The sequence below is a fragment of the Rhipicephalus microplus genome, chromosome 5 (assembly GCF_043290135.1).
Source record: "Rhipicephalus microplus isolate Deutch F79 chromosome 5, USDA_Rmic, whole genome shotgun sequence".
NCBI classification, from domain to species: Eukaryota; Metazoa; Arthropoda; class Arachnida; order Ixodida; family Ixodidae; genus Rhipicephalus; species Rhipicephalus microplus.
Window position 1 is genome coordinate 124,938,532 of NC_134704.1, and position 15,710 is coordinate 124,954,241.

General features: G+C 45.4%; 1 protein-coding gene across 1 annotated transcript; it reads right to left on the bottom strand.

The window, feature by feature from the left end:
• Positions 1-2,610: 2,610 nt before the first annotated feature.
• On the bottom strand, positions 2,611-15,134 carry LOC142817564 (3'-5' RNA nuclease TATDN2-like). Its single transcript, XM_075894606.1, has 5 exons — positions 14,931-15,134; positions 11,454-11,623; positions 10,613-10,742; positions 9,273-9,485; positions 2,611-2,748 (listed from the first exon to the last, which is right to left on the bottom strand). The coding sequence occupies exons 1-5, from the start codon at positions 15,132-15,134 to the stop codon at positions 2,611-2,613; spliced, it is 855 nt and encodes a 284-aa protein (XP_075750721.1).
• Positions 15,135-15,710: the final 576 nt, after the last annotated feature.

Here is a 15,710-nt window from a genome sequence, read left to right on the forward strand (position 1 = left end):
TTACTTGTATTCCCGAGGGCATAAACGTTATATACAACCTCGCCGCATCAGGTGTCACTAATATTCAAGTTACTGTGGCCATCGTTACGCAAGTGTAAATAAATGGTTGTCTAAGACATATATGCATGGGTAAGAATGCCAAAATAATTAATAGTTTTTGTTTATAGTCAAAAATTTTAGGGGGCCCTAAAGCTTCGCTTTTAGGAGTTGCACGCGATAGCGACATCCTGTTCCTAGTGCATATTTCCAACACATAGCACATGAAACATTTTCGAATTTGCTAGGCACTCACTACGTGGCCTTAAGAGAATAGGTGCAGTAGCATGTGTGCAGTTTCTAGTGGGGTACTGGACGAAGCCATTATGATATTCACATATTCAGACGCCCGTGGACAATGAACGCTTGTACCACGCATTATTACTGCAATATTTCGTGATGCATTGTGAAGCATGTATCCAGGACGCGTGTGTTTGTGAAGCATGAAAGCTACTTTCTCTGCATTTCCAAGCATAGGAAGTTTTCGCAAGCACTGTTTTTCGAGGCATGGCAGTTATTAAAGAAAGAAAAAACAAAACAAAAAAACGAGGCGTGACCGTGTGGTAGAACATCCGCTTGCAACGCAAACGACCCCGGTTCGATCCCCACTGATACCTTAACAATCCTAGTTCGGCCTCCACTCAGCTTCAGGATTTCTTATTTATTTTATTTGTATCCTTCTCAATTTCGGTCACTAATAAGATGATTTTTTGCTCAAAACAAAGAAAAGAAACCGATGCCGGAATTTCTACAAGACGAGCTCTTCAATGCTATTTCATTAAATTTGGCACGGAATAAACGCGTCTCTCTCACGTCCACGCGCACCAAAAGAGAGTACTTTAGACAAAGAAGCAAGAAGAGCTTTATCGATTTCAGTAACACATTTATTAAACTTTGCAAAATTTCATAACACACCGAGGAAATTGTTGATCGAAGGTGAAGGTGTTCGCACAGAACAGGAAGTACAGTATACACAGTCGCACACACAGTATTTGCATATATGTACACAATCAAAAAGCGTACAAAATTTATGCACGTATACTTGCAGCTCAGCACAAGTAAAAGAACGGGACACTGTCACCTTCCGCATAGCAAAGCCAGACGTGCCAGTGCCCCGAATGGCACCACAAGTGCACGCACTATTCGGTCTCTGTTCAAAGCCAGTTCGGGTACAAATACCAGGCCGGGGCCGAATTTTGACAGAAAACGCAACAACCGCATATAAATATTTCATGCTGTTACAGGCAGTATACATAAGGGCACACCTGAAGGCGTACACGACAAAACTTCGCAGTAAAACAGTGCTACAGTACAAAAACCTTGCTTTAACGGATGCTCTAAAAATCGAAATGTCTCTTTATAACCACCAATGCTTGTTGCTCATGGTTTGAAGTATAATTCTTCTTGAAACATGTGAGCTGCAGCGCCCGAATGCGTTCTTCCACCTCCCGGTCGGTACTTCAATTTTTCTGAATGACGTCATGGCACGTTCACCTGCGTGCCAATACGTCATCTGCCGGTAAGTTCTCGCGCTGACGGTCCGAGTAGGCCTTTTATGCAGTACTTTCGAATAACCAGAATCTTCTCGTGGCTACGGTTGGCGACGGCCGTCTTGGTGATGCAGTGCCATCTTGTTTTGACTTCGAGAAGCTAGGTTTGAAGCCAGCACGGGCTATCTTCGGCGAGGTGGCCGCTAGTTGTACATTGAAGGTGGCTATATGAAGCATTCGCGCGTAATTTGTGTAGGCGCACTTTTGTGACAATGGCGACCGAGGTGCTAGACTGCGACTAATCAGTGTGAAGCTGAGCTTAGTGCAAGTTACGCTTGAACATCGAGGCAAGTGTACATAAAACACATCGTAGAATGGCACCGGGTCCCGCACAATGGGTAAAACACATTGTAGCTCAGTAATGCCTATATACAACGCGATGACTATAATTGTCTCTGGTATGATCGCATATTGCATTCAAACGATCTATCGCGTACATACTACAAATGTACCTATGCAGTAAACTGTCGGAAATAATTATACATGCATATGGTAGACTTCCCCAGTGGTTGGGGAGCAATAGTGTTGTCCCTGCATAAAATCAACTAGTACGTCATCTTCCACGTGTCATAATAGCGTTGTAGTTTCAAGAAAAACCAACTGCCACCATTGTTTAGTGGTTACAGTGCTCACCCGAAGGACGATGGAGAACAGCCCGGCCTCCGGGGCTTTGCTTTCGGTGCAGACGAAAATGCTTCAGGCCCGTGTATGCAGAACAAGAGATGGTTGAAATCAACCACGCCCTTCATTGAGGCATGCCTCACAATCTTATCGTGGTTTTGGGATGTTAAACTCCTACAGGTACTATTCTATACAACCACATCCCAGAGTGAGGGACTAGAACAAAACACAACATCACAGTGTTCGATGCATCAGTAACTAGCCTTCGGGCGCAAAACTGAAGACAAGCACGACGGTGTACTTAGATTTAGATGCACGTTAAGGAACCCCAAAGGGCTCGCATGTCAACTTCACAAATGGGTTGAACAGCACGCCAAAAATATTAACAAAGTAAAAACTCTGATTAAATGCGGTACATTCTCCTCGTGTTCTGGCGGACAGCAACCAGGACTTCCTCCAGTGGGATGCCTCGCATCGCCGACAGCTGCGTGGCCACGTGGATGGCCATCCCTGGATGGGACTGCTTGAGATGGTTGGACTCCTGCGAGTCATGAATGAAGGCACATAAGCAACTCGTCCCGTCACCTGGAATTATTTGCCTATAGAAAACAGCATTGTTCTACAATTTCAATGGTATTCATCCGTAAGCTATACATGATGCCAGACCAAACTTCATGACTGCGCCATTTGCAGGTGGTTGAAGTGGAAAAATTGTAAAAATTACTGTTAACCAATATTTATTCGATAGTTTTAGCAGGTAAGAAAGTTCTACGTCATAGGCACCGCAAACTGGCCAGATGGAGCTGCGTTGCTCACACGCCCCGTCGCAAAGTCTTTGATATTCGACGTTACGGGCACGCAGAAAATAGACGCGTGCCCGCATCCCCCATGTATCCCAGCCTCCATCCGCCGACAGATGGAGGGCGCGTAACGCGCACGTCGCGTTCCCTTTTCATTGAGGCCATCTCAAGGTTGTTTCTTTCATCCGCTAGGCTATGTATTCTGGCGCTGCAGTCAGACTGGAAAACTCGACTGAACGGTATCTATTCTGCGCCAAGCGGCGCCTGAACGGAAATTTAGTCGAGTTTTATTATCGAGTGAGCAACGCGCGTTGGCTACTTAAAGATCGCAACCACGTCCATATCAAATGCACTTCGGTCCCATCGTATATCAGTTCATGCATGATTTTTGAGTCACGGGAACAAAATTCATGGATCTTCTTAGGGTGGCGTTTGTGTGCATACGTACGTCATCATGCGACTCTAAACAGTTTTAACAGCAAAGCTGTTTGTCAGACTCACGGTGTAAAAAAAAAAAATTGGCAGCTTATCCACGGAGTGAATTATGGAAAGTGGGCGAAGCATTCATCCGTCCATTCTTGGTTCCGTCCGTCCATGCGTCCGTCTGTGTGACGGTCCATGCATCCATCCGCCCGTCCGTGCGTGCGTGCGTCTGTTCGTGCGTTCGTCCGTGCATCTGTCCCTGCATCCGTTCATGCGTCCATCCATGCATCTATCTGCGTGTCCGTATGTCCGTCTATTCAACACTCCAAGTACCACCATCTCGCATCTTTTCATCATAGATTCCCCATATAGAAGCACCACCATCCAGCGGACATTCCAAGGACTAAACGAGAGGTGGCACACGCAGACTTTCTTACGGCTTGTGCTTCGGTCTACTTCCCACTTTTAACCACCTCGAGTTCATGATATATACTAGTTCACTGTATTCATGGCACTGCGGCCCAACACTCGCTAAACCTTTCTATAAAACTAAGGAGGTTACACCCAGCGAGTATAACGTAGCAACCCTTTTTTGTCAGATAGTGCTCAGTGTACATGCCAATGGCTGCTAATAGGGATCGCAGCGTGCGCGTTAACTAAAAGGCGAATGCTCCTGTTTCGCATTCCCCATTAGCAGCCATTGGCATGTACAATGAGCACTAGTTTTTATTGTTCAACAACGCACAGAAGAAATCTCTCGCCGGCACCACCTTGGAGGTCAAAATGTTATACTTGTTACACACTACAACGGCTACGAGGGACGAATGGGTGCCGCTATAAGGAGTTTCACCCGTAAAATAATTTCCGCCCTGCATGACGGAGAGCGCGTCCAGATAATGATCGGTTTTACTACATGCACCGTCTGCAGTTTCGTCGGAAGCGCGGCGCGACGAGGCAAACGCACATTCTTTTTTGTTTGTTTGTTTCTAGCTGATGATGATAAAGACTATTAATTTCCGGCAGATTGCTGGGATGGGCTCCCACCTAGGGGCCAACAAGGAGACCGTGTCTCCCGGCAGCTTCCTTGGCCTGCTGGATCGCCCAAAGTTGTTTGTCCAGGCCCGAAATGAGCAGCGCAGTCCGTCAACGCGCCCGAAAGTCTTCATTGGAGGCCGCGACCACAGAATTTCTCACTATTGCTGGACATTCCCATAGGATATGGTCAAGAGGGGCTCTGGTGGTACAGTACTGGCATAGATTAGAGCTATAGACGATGGGATATATGTGGTGCATGATTACAGGGTTCGTGTATGTGCGTGCTTGTAGCTGCCGCCACTGAACGGACTGGGCCCGATTTAGCTTGGGGTGAGGGTACTCCCGCCTTTGCAGTCGATAGTGTTGAATTATGTCATTAAATTTAGTGAGCCGATCGTCCCATTCCCACACCGGCGCAGAAAGGTCCGTTTGGGTGAGAAGGAAAAATGTATGATTCCGGCGCTGAGTTATGTGCGGCTCGCACATGAAGGCTCCCTAAGGTCCTTAGATGAAACAAGTTGTTTCATCTAGGGGCCTTAGGCTCCTTAGAGGTCTCATATGCACAACGCGGTTACAGATTCTACGCACGCTGTAGAGTTTCCTAATTATACACTAGAGGGAACTCTGGCGCTAGTGTCTGTGGGATCTGCAACGCATGATGCTTCAATGAACCTGGGAATTATGGGTATAACATAGATTAACCTATTCTTCGTACTTTACGTTAGTTCTGGCTTTGCGTGACTTGAAACTGCTTTGTCGTGAAACAACAATCGGCAAACTTTTGGCAGTTACGCTTCAAGAGCTTAATATTTTAGGCTTACCACTTCAAATCGGGTCACAAAGTAAAAAACAATTTGTTCTTTCCTTCGAAACAAAACCAAAAAAACAGCAATAAACGAAGCCACGCATTCGCCGCCCACAAGGACGAATACTAGGATAATCCATGCCACACCCATATTTCCCATGGTCGCTGAACGATCGCAGCGTCAGAGTCCCCTCTAGTTAATTGCGGGAAACTCAATGACGCACACAGCCCGTCTTCCACAGCACATGATCCAGCCGCAGTTGCATGGGGGGCGCTGTGACATCGGGGCCGAAAGGAGGAAAGTGGCGGACATTATCTGGACGCGCCGTTGGTAATAGTGTCCACACCTAAATGATTTTTCATACACCGTGGTCAAACTAGAAATACGACAGTGGTGTTGCAAAAAAAAACAAACCTCACAGCTGTTGCTGAGCAACCACCGAGCACAGCACGTGCTATGCGATAGAGACCATCGAACCTTATAAACTGAAAAATAAAAGTTATTTCACCGGCGAAGCGATGAATTCAATTGCACAGTTTGTAATGTTGTTGTGGTTATACCTCATGCACACCTTTATTTCTATATTTGTTATGCGTGTAACGCTGCCTTGCGCAAACCGCACCCGAAATCTCGAATGATTGAAAACCAACTAGATAATCTTAAAACGGCCCGATTAGATTACACTCACAGCGCGTACATTCGAGTTTGTCATCAACTAACGTGGCCGCTATCGATAACACTGGAATCTTCGATGACGCATGTATTAACGCCGACGAAATTCGCCGCTCGGCAGATCGATGACCGACGCTGCCATCAGTGTACAGCGTGTATTGCTTGTGGAGTGACGTTTTGTTTCCCGCTCACAGGTTTGCCGCAACAAAAAGTTCACTCATGAAAGCAGCGGCTGCTGCCTTCGTCAATATCACAATCCCGTGACAATACCAGGGCTGAGAGCTAACTCCTTCGGATCTGATAACGCTTAACTCTACAAAACACTGGTGTAAGAGAATAAATGCGGCCGCTCCAGGGAGAAGTGCTCTTATCGCACAATCTGTTCCCGTTGAGTGCGCATCACGTGGAATGGTTTACGAGCGTGAGCTCGCCGAGGTAGCGCGCGCGCCAGCCGTCGAAAACCATGGCCCTAGAATCCAAGTTTAACGCTGCTGCTTGAACGACCCCCTTCCCCTTCGTCTTTTCATGCTTGTTCCAGGCGGGCAGTTTTAGGGGCGAAGCTTATAACGGCACCCGTTCGTCCCTCGTAGCCGTTGTAGTGTGTAACGAGTATAACATTTTGACCACCAAGGTGGTGCCGGTGAGAGATTTCTTCTGTGCGTTGTTGAACAATAAAAGATAGTGCTCAATGTACATGCCAATGGCTGCTAAGGGGGAATGAGAGACAGGAGCATTCGTTTTTAGTTAACGCGCACGCTGTGATCCCCGTTAGCAGCCATTGGCATGTACATTGAGCTTTATCTGACAAGAAATGGTTGCTACGTTATACCCGCTGGGTGTAACCTCCTTAGTTTTAGAAAGGTTTAGCGAGCGTTGAGCCGCAATGCCATGAATACAAGGAACTAGTATATACCATGAACTCGGGGCGGTTAAAGGTGGGAAGTAGACCCGAAGCGCAAGCCGTAAGATAGTGTGCGTGTGCCACCTCTCGTTTAGTCTTTGAAATGTCCAATGGATGGCGGTTCTTCTATATGTGGAACATATCATGAAAATATGCGAGATGGTGGTTTTGGAGTGTTGAATAGATGGACGAACGGACACACAGACAGATGCATGAACGGACGCAGGGGCGGATGCTTGGACGAACGCAGGCACGGACGCACGAACAGACGGGCGGATGGACGCATGGACGGTCACACAGACGGACGCATGGACGGGTGGAAGCAAGAATGAATGGACTGACGAATGCTTCGCCCCACTCTCCATCATTCACTCCGTGGATATGCTGTTTTTTTTTTCCTGCGTGAGAATTCGACGACATGTCTAACAGGCGGTAGGATGTCGTCGCGTCCACGATACGAGCAAGGGAGATGTGCCACCTGGTTTAATCACAGCTTGAGTGGCGCTCGTTGCCACAGCTCGTTAGAGTTACTGTATATGCTACCTTTAGGCAGCAGCCTCTGATAGAACTCGCCGCTCGCGCTACCATTCGTATAGCGCGCTCACATGCGCGAAAAGCATGCGTTTAAGGCCGTGAGGGAGCTGGCGACCGCAGCGCCACCACTGCTACCAATGCACTGCCAAGCCATCCGTCCGGCGAAGCGCAAGGCAGTTCGGCTCGCGCAGGGTGGATTGTTTGTCGCTTTTGCGGTGCTGTTTCCTGCTGTCCAGTTTTCGTTTTGTTTTTCTTGTAAGCAAGAGTCATTGCGCCGGCCCATATGCAGTAATTTTTTTTCGCGGGGTGTAGGAGGCCGACTTGCTGAAGATCATGAAAAACACTCATTGTTATGAGCCATTTTCAGTAAAATACACGTACCCAAAATTTCGGTAAAGAGCCCCCCCCCCCCCCCCTCTTTCTCTTTAGCCAAGGGCCAGCGTCAGCGACGCGTAATGAACGAGCGTACACTGAGAAAGTACACGGAGCCGGTGAGCCACGTAGGCTCCTACAATCAAGAAGGGTGGCTTTCCTGCTTCACATAGACGCGCCGGCGGGCGAAATGGCAGACTTATGCGCAACTCTGCTACCTACGGTATCATATACAGTAACTCTACAGCTCGCCAGAATTTACGCGTTGGCCAGAACGTACGATGTGCGGGAAATGTTACCAACTTGTAATTTACGCGCAATATGGGTCGACGGTAAAAACTCGTCGAGTGCCTATATTTCCTATCGTAATACAAATAAAATTCCACATCATCGCCTAGCAATGGCGCCGTGAGTGCGTCTGAATTTCCTTGCGGTTCTCAAGTCAGCTGTGGCCCGTCAATGACCAGAACACAAGTTTCTTTTTACATTAATTTTTATAGAGCCCTGTTAGGTTTAATAATAATATATATCTGTAAGTAGCTCATCTGTAGACCCGAGTCTAGAGATGAGCTAACGGTTATTCTAACAGTGGTGTGTGGCCCTATAAATCTGTTCTAAAACTAAATTTTGATGCTCCAATACACAACTCTTGGTGCTCCAGAGTTGCTCCGAAACTTCCTTTTACTGCTTCAAAACCACATTATTCCTGCTCCTTGAGCTGCTCCACAAGGCTGAAGGCTGCTTCCTTCCCTGCTTTAAAGCACTTTTATTCTTGCAGCCCTTTTTTTGTTGCCGTAGCTTGAACAAATTATCTTAGCACATGACCTTGAGAATTGATGTTCGATATAGTTTTTCTCGGTCCCCTTTCCGTCTTCGGTATACGGCCAGAAAGTTGTATTTGCTATACTTGGCAAATATTAATTTCAGCCTACGTAGTGCGCAATATGATGTATTCACTGTTTTGTTCCACAATACAAATATAAACAAAGCACAACCACTGAGATGTTGCTGCAAAGCCATGTAGTGAAGGATGTCTGCTATTGTGGCAGGCTTTCAAAGGCCTCACAAAACTTCCACAAAGATCACATTGCAATTTTCCAGGCATTACTCTAAATACATGAAAAAAATATCTCAGGCATGACCAATACTAATTTATATTGGGATTTTTAAAAAATTTTTCGGTTATGCTGCTCGCCACAAGTCCTTTGTTAGTAGATAAGAAAGGACAACTTAACAGGCCAGTACCACGCAAATAGACTAGTACGTGAGCAACCATTTTGCACGCCGATGTGCAACTTCATCACCGATGCGATGAAGTTTTCAATTATATACCTGAATGTAGGAAACAATTCCTTAGGTTGTTTCACCTACTTGTTTCAATGTTGAAATACGCCTACAAATTTCGGTTATATGCTTCGCCGATTTTACGATAAAGGCGGAGTATTCTTTCAAATGACCCTAACATAACTTATGCTATTCATGGGAAATACTGTCTTCAGTTAAAAGTGAATATTTCACTTACGCTCTTTGGGAGGAAGTAGGGTGCATCCGTCTCCAGCAGCAGGCGGTCCAGGGGGATCCGGCGGCCAACCTCCGCAAGCGGTCCAGCGCTGTGGAACCCCACCAGAGGAGTGAGGCCCAAGAACAAGTTTGTTAACGTGTCGATCCACCGCTGGGCCTCTGTCCATCCGCCGGTAAAGCAATGCCGGTGGATGGGCCAGTCCGCCGGCATCTCCTGGTTGGTGCAACAGAATAACCAGAATGTTGGTTGGCACATTCGTAAACCTTGATCACACGTGTGGTCACCACACAAATATTAGGAATGGCGTGCACAGAAATAAGAATTGATGAAAGTTTCCTGGCACGTTAATTGTTTCTTATGAATAGCAAGCAGGAGCAGTGCGACTGCGTTATCTAAACACGCAACTGCCCTTAATGACCATAGGTCTTCCACAAGTCATTTTTATTACAGCCTTCCCAAAGAAACACCACCAAGACAGTAGATATATATAAGAAGTTATTCAGATTTTAAGGTTGTTTTATACAACTTGTACTAGGCCAAAAAAAAAGGCAATAAAATGTTACTACTAGGATAGGGTGAGTTATACCACTACCTCGAGCACACTGTGTGGTTCGATTAGCATTCGCTAAAAGCAGGAATAAAAAATTTCTAGCTGGATAAATCTTAAGTGCGCATGCGAAGTTGTGCATTACACTCGAAAGAATGAAGGGAATTTATCCTCAATTTATGCTACCTTTATAGATGTTTGTCAGCTATTTGTTGCCATCGCTATGAAGCCATGAAATAAAGTGCGTATAGCCGCGAAAAATGGTACCTAAATAACCAAGTAATGTTCATTTGGCTAGTACAAGTGCCAGGAGAGAAAATAAGAAAAGAGTAGATGGCAGTACCTTCCTTTCATGGCATTCAAGGCAGTCATGAGCTATGGTGCTATAATGCTATTTCCTAGAGCTATGACTGTAGAATATTGAAATCAACAGTTACATGTGTCTGTTTAATGTGGTTCTTTATAAAACTGATACAATCAACCATTGACACACGTTGAATAACTACTGTTTACCTACGAACTCCACAAAAAATTGAGGCTTAATTCCTTCGCTGTTACTATACGCTTGGAGGTGCGTTAAATAATCTTCGTACGCAAGAGAGGAAGTATTTACGATATTCAGCACAGTGAAGCCGAAATCATTGCAAATTTAACAGGATTTCATCTTGTCACTTAGCACCTACACTTCGCACTTGAAACTGGCGATAACTGATCGCGTACAGTGTGCGGCACCCCAAGTGGCTTGAAGTGAAGCATATTTTTAATTATAACTGCCGCAAGAAAGCCACCGTACCTCTTTGAGGATCCGCAGCGTGTCTTGCGTGGCATCCCTCGAGTGGATGACCAGCGGGACTTTGCCTCTGCTTGCCATCTGTAGCTGGCGGCGGAAGACGAGCTGCTGGAGTTTGTGGTCGCAATTGTTACTGAAATAAAAAAAGTTCAATAAAGTGATGCGGGATAACAAAACACGGTACAGATTACGTAAGCTTCCGGTAAGGAAAGAGCCAATCCTAATGATAACCCTAACTGCACTCTTATGGGTACTCGTAATGGTAATAGCAGTCTCTTTAACACTGCTTGAAATGATTATATGCGTCTTTGATCATTGAAGAGCGCGCTATCAGAATTTTGAAAGCTCTATATTCATTGGGTGAAAGCGACAGCTCCCTGTTGCATCTTGACGAATACAAGTAAAGCTTGAAAAAGCGGGCTAATCTGTGGCGTATTAACTGCAGCTAACAGAGACGTGACATTTCATGGGAAGCGTGGACAATTTCAGAAGCAAATTGCAGTGAGTCAAGTAAACCAATCTGCAGGAGGGACTAAGTTATTCACAGGACAGTCTTATTTGAATGCATCCTATGTATTGCTCAGATGCCAGGCACTGTAAACAATGGAAACGAAACACACATGTAGTACATAGCCCTAAGTTGGCACACTTCATGTTGTGAGTACTGCACATTTTCTGTACACCCATCAATGTGCAAATAACGATTACTTAATGTACAACAGCATATGGGTCAGTTCGCTAAATGTAAGTTCTATAGCTCCTTCCAGAATGAACTTCAAGGAAAACACTTAGCAATTCAAGCTACATTGCCAACATTTGATGAAACCTGGAAGAGATCACTCACTTGGAAGAATAGTCCAGACCTATCTCTCCAAGCGCGACCACCTTCGGCTGCTCCAGCGCATCGATCATCGCGTCCTCGATGTCTTCGTCATACAGCTTGGCCATGTGGGGGTGACACCCGAATGCACCCCAGATTCCCTTCTCCGCAAGAAGGCCTCGCCAGACGCTCCGCTGCGTGTACAGACGATGAAGTAGTGTCAAATTCATGTTGTCAGAAGACGTGTGTGAAAGAAGCTGCAAACATCAGGATAACATCTGAAGATAGTGCGAATATTTTCATTATGTGAGCGCAATATTTCTCATGAGTAGCAAGACAATTTTCTAACAGTGCGCATATATATTGATGCCCATTTGTAGCAATACACTGTATTATATGCGATGCAGCTCTTCGAAGAGTCTGTGTAACGTTTTCCGTCCGTATCTCCATGCCAACACTTCTAACACTCGACAGCACGTCGAGTGGAAACACTGTTTTGGGTCGTTTATCAGCGATAGAACTTACACGAAACCCAGCCCACCTCCCGTGTCTTTGCGTTTCAAGGAAACGTTTAATGAAGTAAAGGCTACACAGAGTTTCGCTTTAAACCATTTTTTTTCAGCACCCGCGCCAAAGCCCGTTTCTGCCGAGTGAACGAAGTGCGCACCGCTGCTGCTTCGCATCCCATCATGCTTTTCTTCGGGGAGATTGTTCATAATCTTTATTAAACTTCCGAATATAAAAGTGCTATTGAATTAGCAGTTCCAAATGGTTAATCAACTTAGCAGTGTGCGTGGTCGAATTAGAAGACAGATTTCTGATGGAAGATTTCTTCTTCGCGAAAGATGTTTTGCAAAACAAGTGTATGGAAGGCGACTGTTTTAACGTTACGACATGGTGATAAAGATACCTACGAATACACGCACAAGCACAGATTAAACATCGGCAAGTATTTTACATAACCACTTCTTCACAGTTCCCTAATGATCCAAGAGCAACATGGATATTATGAACTGCAGAAGCGGTAAGCTGATATGAAGCAGTGGTGCTCGCGAGGATGGTGGCACTGGACAGCGTTAAATGAATCAACATCAGCGGATGGTCCTTTCTTAAATTGTTATTGACCTGACGTGACGGCTGTGTCATTGGAGTACATATGTAATGCACGTAAAATTTGATAGAGAGCTGCAGCCACAATCGACGTTTCACGAACACAAGGGTCTATTTGAAAAATAGTCCTCAGACCTGGCGGGGGTCTGTGACAGCACACTTGATTATCTCCCAGAATGCTGAGGTTCGATTCCTGCTGAGACTCTGGGAAACTTACTTTTTGCATTCGTCGTGTCAATGGTGCCAATGACAGTTTTTTCTTTTTCTTTTTGCAATCACTTTAACTTTCCTCATGTCTGTTCTAGCCATTTCTGAGCAGTCATAAACTGCCAATCAGGTATGGCACAATCCCGTACCCACCCATGGGTACGTGGCACACGTCTGGCGGAAAGGGTTTGAAGATGTACGCGAGTGGATTGTAAGATTATTCGTGTCATGAGTCACGACCAACCAGTCATAACTGTTACACCTTATCGTATATGGCATATCCTTATCCACATCGAATTTTTTGAAGCAGCCTATACTAATTTTAGTTTAGGCCAAGTTAAAGGAGTGATCACGAGAGCACCGATGCGCAACCGGGAGCTAGCTAGCTCGCTAAGTATAGAGATAGATAGATAGATAGATAGATAGATAGATAGACAGATAGATGCACGCTCAAACTTCCTGCAGGAGCCTGAGGAATGATTTGCGTTAATTGATAAGTGGGGTTTAACGTCCCAAAACCACTATATGATGCCGTAGATGAGAGATGCCGTAGTGGAGGGATCTGGAAATTTCGACAACCCGGGGTTCTTTAGCGTGCACCCAAATCTGAGCACACCGGCCTACAACATTTCCGCCTCCATCGGAAATGCACCCGCCGCAGCCGGGATTCGATCCCACGACCTGCGGGTCAGCAGCCGAGTACCTTAGCCACTAGACCACCGCGGCGGGGTATGATTTGCATTAAAAAATTATCCGAGAATGAAGTAATTCTTTTCATGCCATGTGAAAGAGGATTCTTTTCTGGAACAACGAATCATTCACCACTGTATGGAATAGTAAATGCGTAAGTCGACAAAAATGTGGAGCTCACCCAGAATCGCTGCAGAAGTATGTTATGCTCCGATAATTCAGTACCTTTTTTCTCTGCCGGACTCAAGTTTAGCAACATATTACTCTTCCGGACCAAATAATTTCCTGAGGATGCTTGAGATAAATACGCACGAGTCCATAAGCATAGAATTACCTTTAATGACAACGCTGTGAGTTCAACGCCTCAGGTAATTGGAGGTCTCCAATATGCTTTTTTATCTTGTTTCTTCAAGTACAAGTTATTATTGCTTTTACTACAGAAAGGACATTTTTTTTTACTTAACGAGTGACTCACACAAAATATTTTTATCAACAACTTCCAACAAAAGAGGTTGCAGGTTTATTTCATGGCAATCATTTTTCTTCTTAACCGAGGCCTCTGATAGGTAAATATTATGATGACCATGTATGCTCGTGTTTTGAGGCTCGTACGAATATAGTTCTGTACAAACGTAAGCTAATATCAGGCAGGCGGCAATGCTGAAGATGAGTATGCATTATCATAGGTCGGCAAGAAGAGGCGGGGCTAGATGATGAAATATTTTGTGCTTGTGGCTCACTTGGACTCAAATTCAGCAATCCAGACTCACGGTGCTATACAACTGCGATTGAGTTCGTCGACATGGGGTGTTTTCCAAGACACACCGTATACGGCTAACTAGACGGCTAAATGGACGGCGGCCATCTTAAGTCACATCCCAATTCTCACGTAGGCGGCAACATTGACAGCTCCGAGAAGCCGCATCGTAAAAAAATGCGATGCAGGCTACATTACTGTCTAAACAAGATGGCGGCTCAGCGAATCACTCGAATAAATCGACTCTCGCCGGAATGATCATCTGCACACAAGCAGACGCTTTCCCAGATGCTCAATGTAAGTAAAGTTCATTGGTTTTTCTATTTCAACACGAAATAAGCCAGAAATTAAAACTGTTACATTTGTTTATTTTAGCTTTTTCTTATCAACGCGAGGTGGCGCATCGTCGCGTGAAAGCCGTCTAAATGCGTTCCATTTCTCGGACAGCATGGGCTCGATGTTTTATTCTAAGCAGTCTTCGTAAACAGCCTACGTGCTGTCTAAGAATTGGAACACAGCCATGCGAATTCGTATACATTACCCCAACGAAAACCATTACGCGAAATATGATCAGCGAAATCCCAGGTGGGATGCAATCGCCGTTCTATTATTGGTAAATCGCCGAGATTGGCGTCAATCGTTACCGTACCATTGAAACGTTTTCAGTACCCCTTTTCACCGCCTCAGACAATCCAAAGGCATCTGGGTTACCGATGTTATCACAAAAAGCCACGTACTTTCTTGAAAGTATCCGGATCGCAGAAAACAGCCACGCATCCCTCGTAGTTGAGGGGGAACGTGGCCTGGTGCATCCTCCGGAACTCGGAAAACGTGCTGTGGTGCCTGGTTTTTCGGAACAGGAAGTCCAGGTGACAGTGGGTGTCGATGAGGCCCACTGACGAGGACACCGAGTAAGGCCACTGCTTGGCAACGTGGTCCATGGCAGAGAGGTTGGGTTCCTGCGTACAATATAATTTTATTATGTAATTTTAGTCATATTGTTTGCTTTTCGCAGTGATTATCGTAACTGCACTGAGTGGCATACCAGTAGGCTGAGATTGCGGCTTTGTTTCGTGGAGTACTATTATCCATGGTGCGTGAAATAAGAAAGTGAATTATACATAACTCGCAAGTACGTCACACCGCGAAACTGAGGCATACATCCTCGGCATATGGGCCGCCTTCACCGACCACATGGTACCAGACGACACCGACTCACGCTGTGCGGCTCTCGTATTAAAGCGATAACGTTTCTTCGAGCTCTTTTCGTAGAATTGCGGCGTTGGTGCCGTTGGTTGTGAACGACAAATCATCATCTTGTGCCTGACCATAGAATCGAGAAAGATAAAATTGAGAAAATAAATGTTGAGTACTTACTAATTAGCTCACCAAACTTACCAACCAGAAGTGTTTCTGTGTGTGCTCATTATTGAAAATTACAGCTGACAAAAAACTTGGAGGAAACAAGGAAGAGGTGATATGCTTATCTATTGTTTTCACGACCACTTGGCAATCGC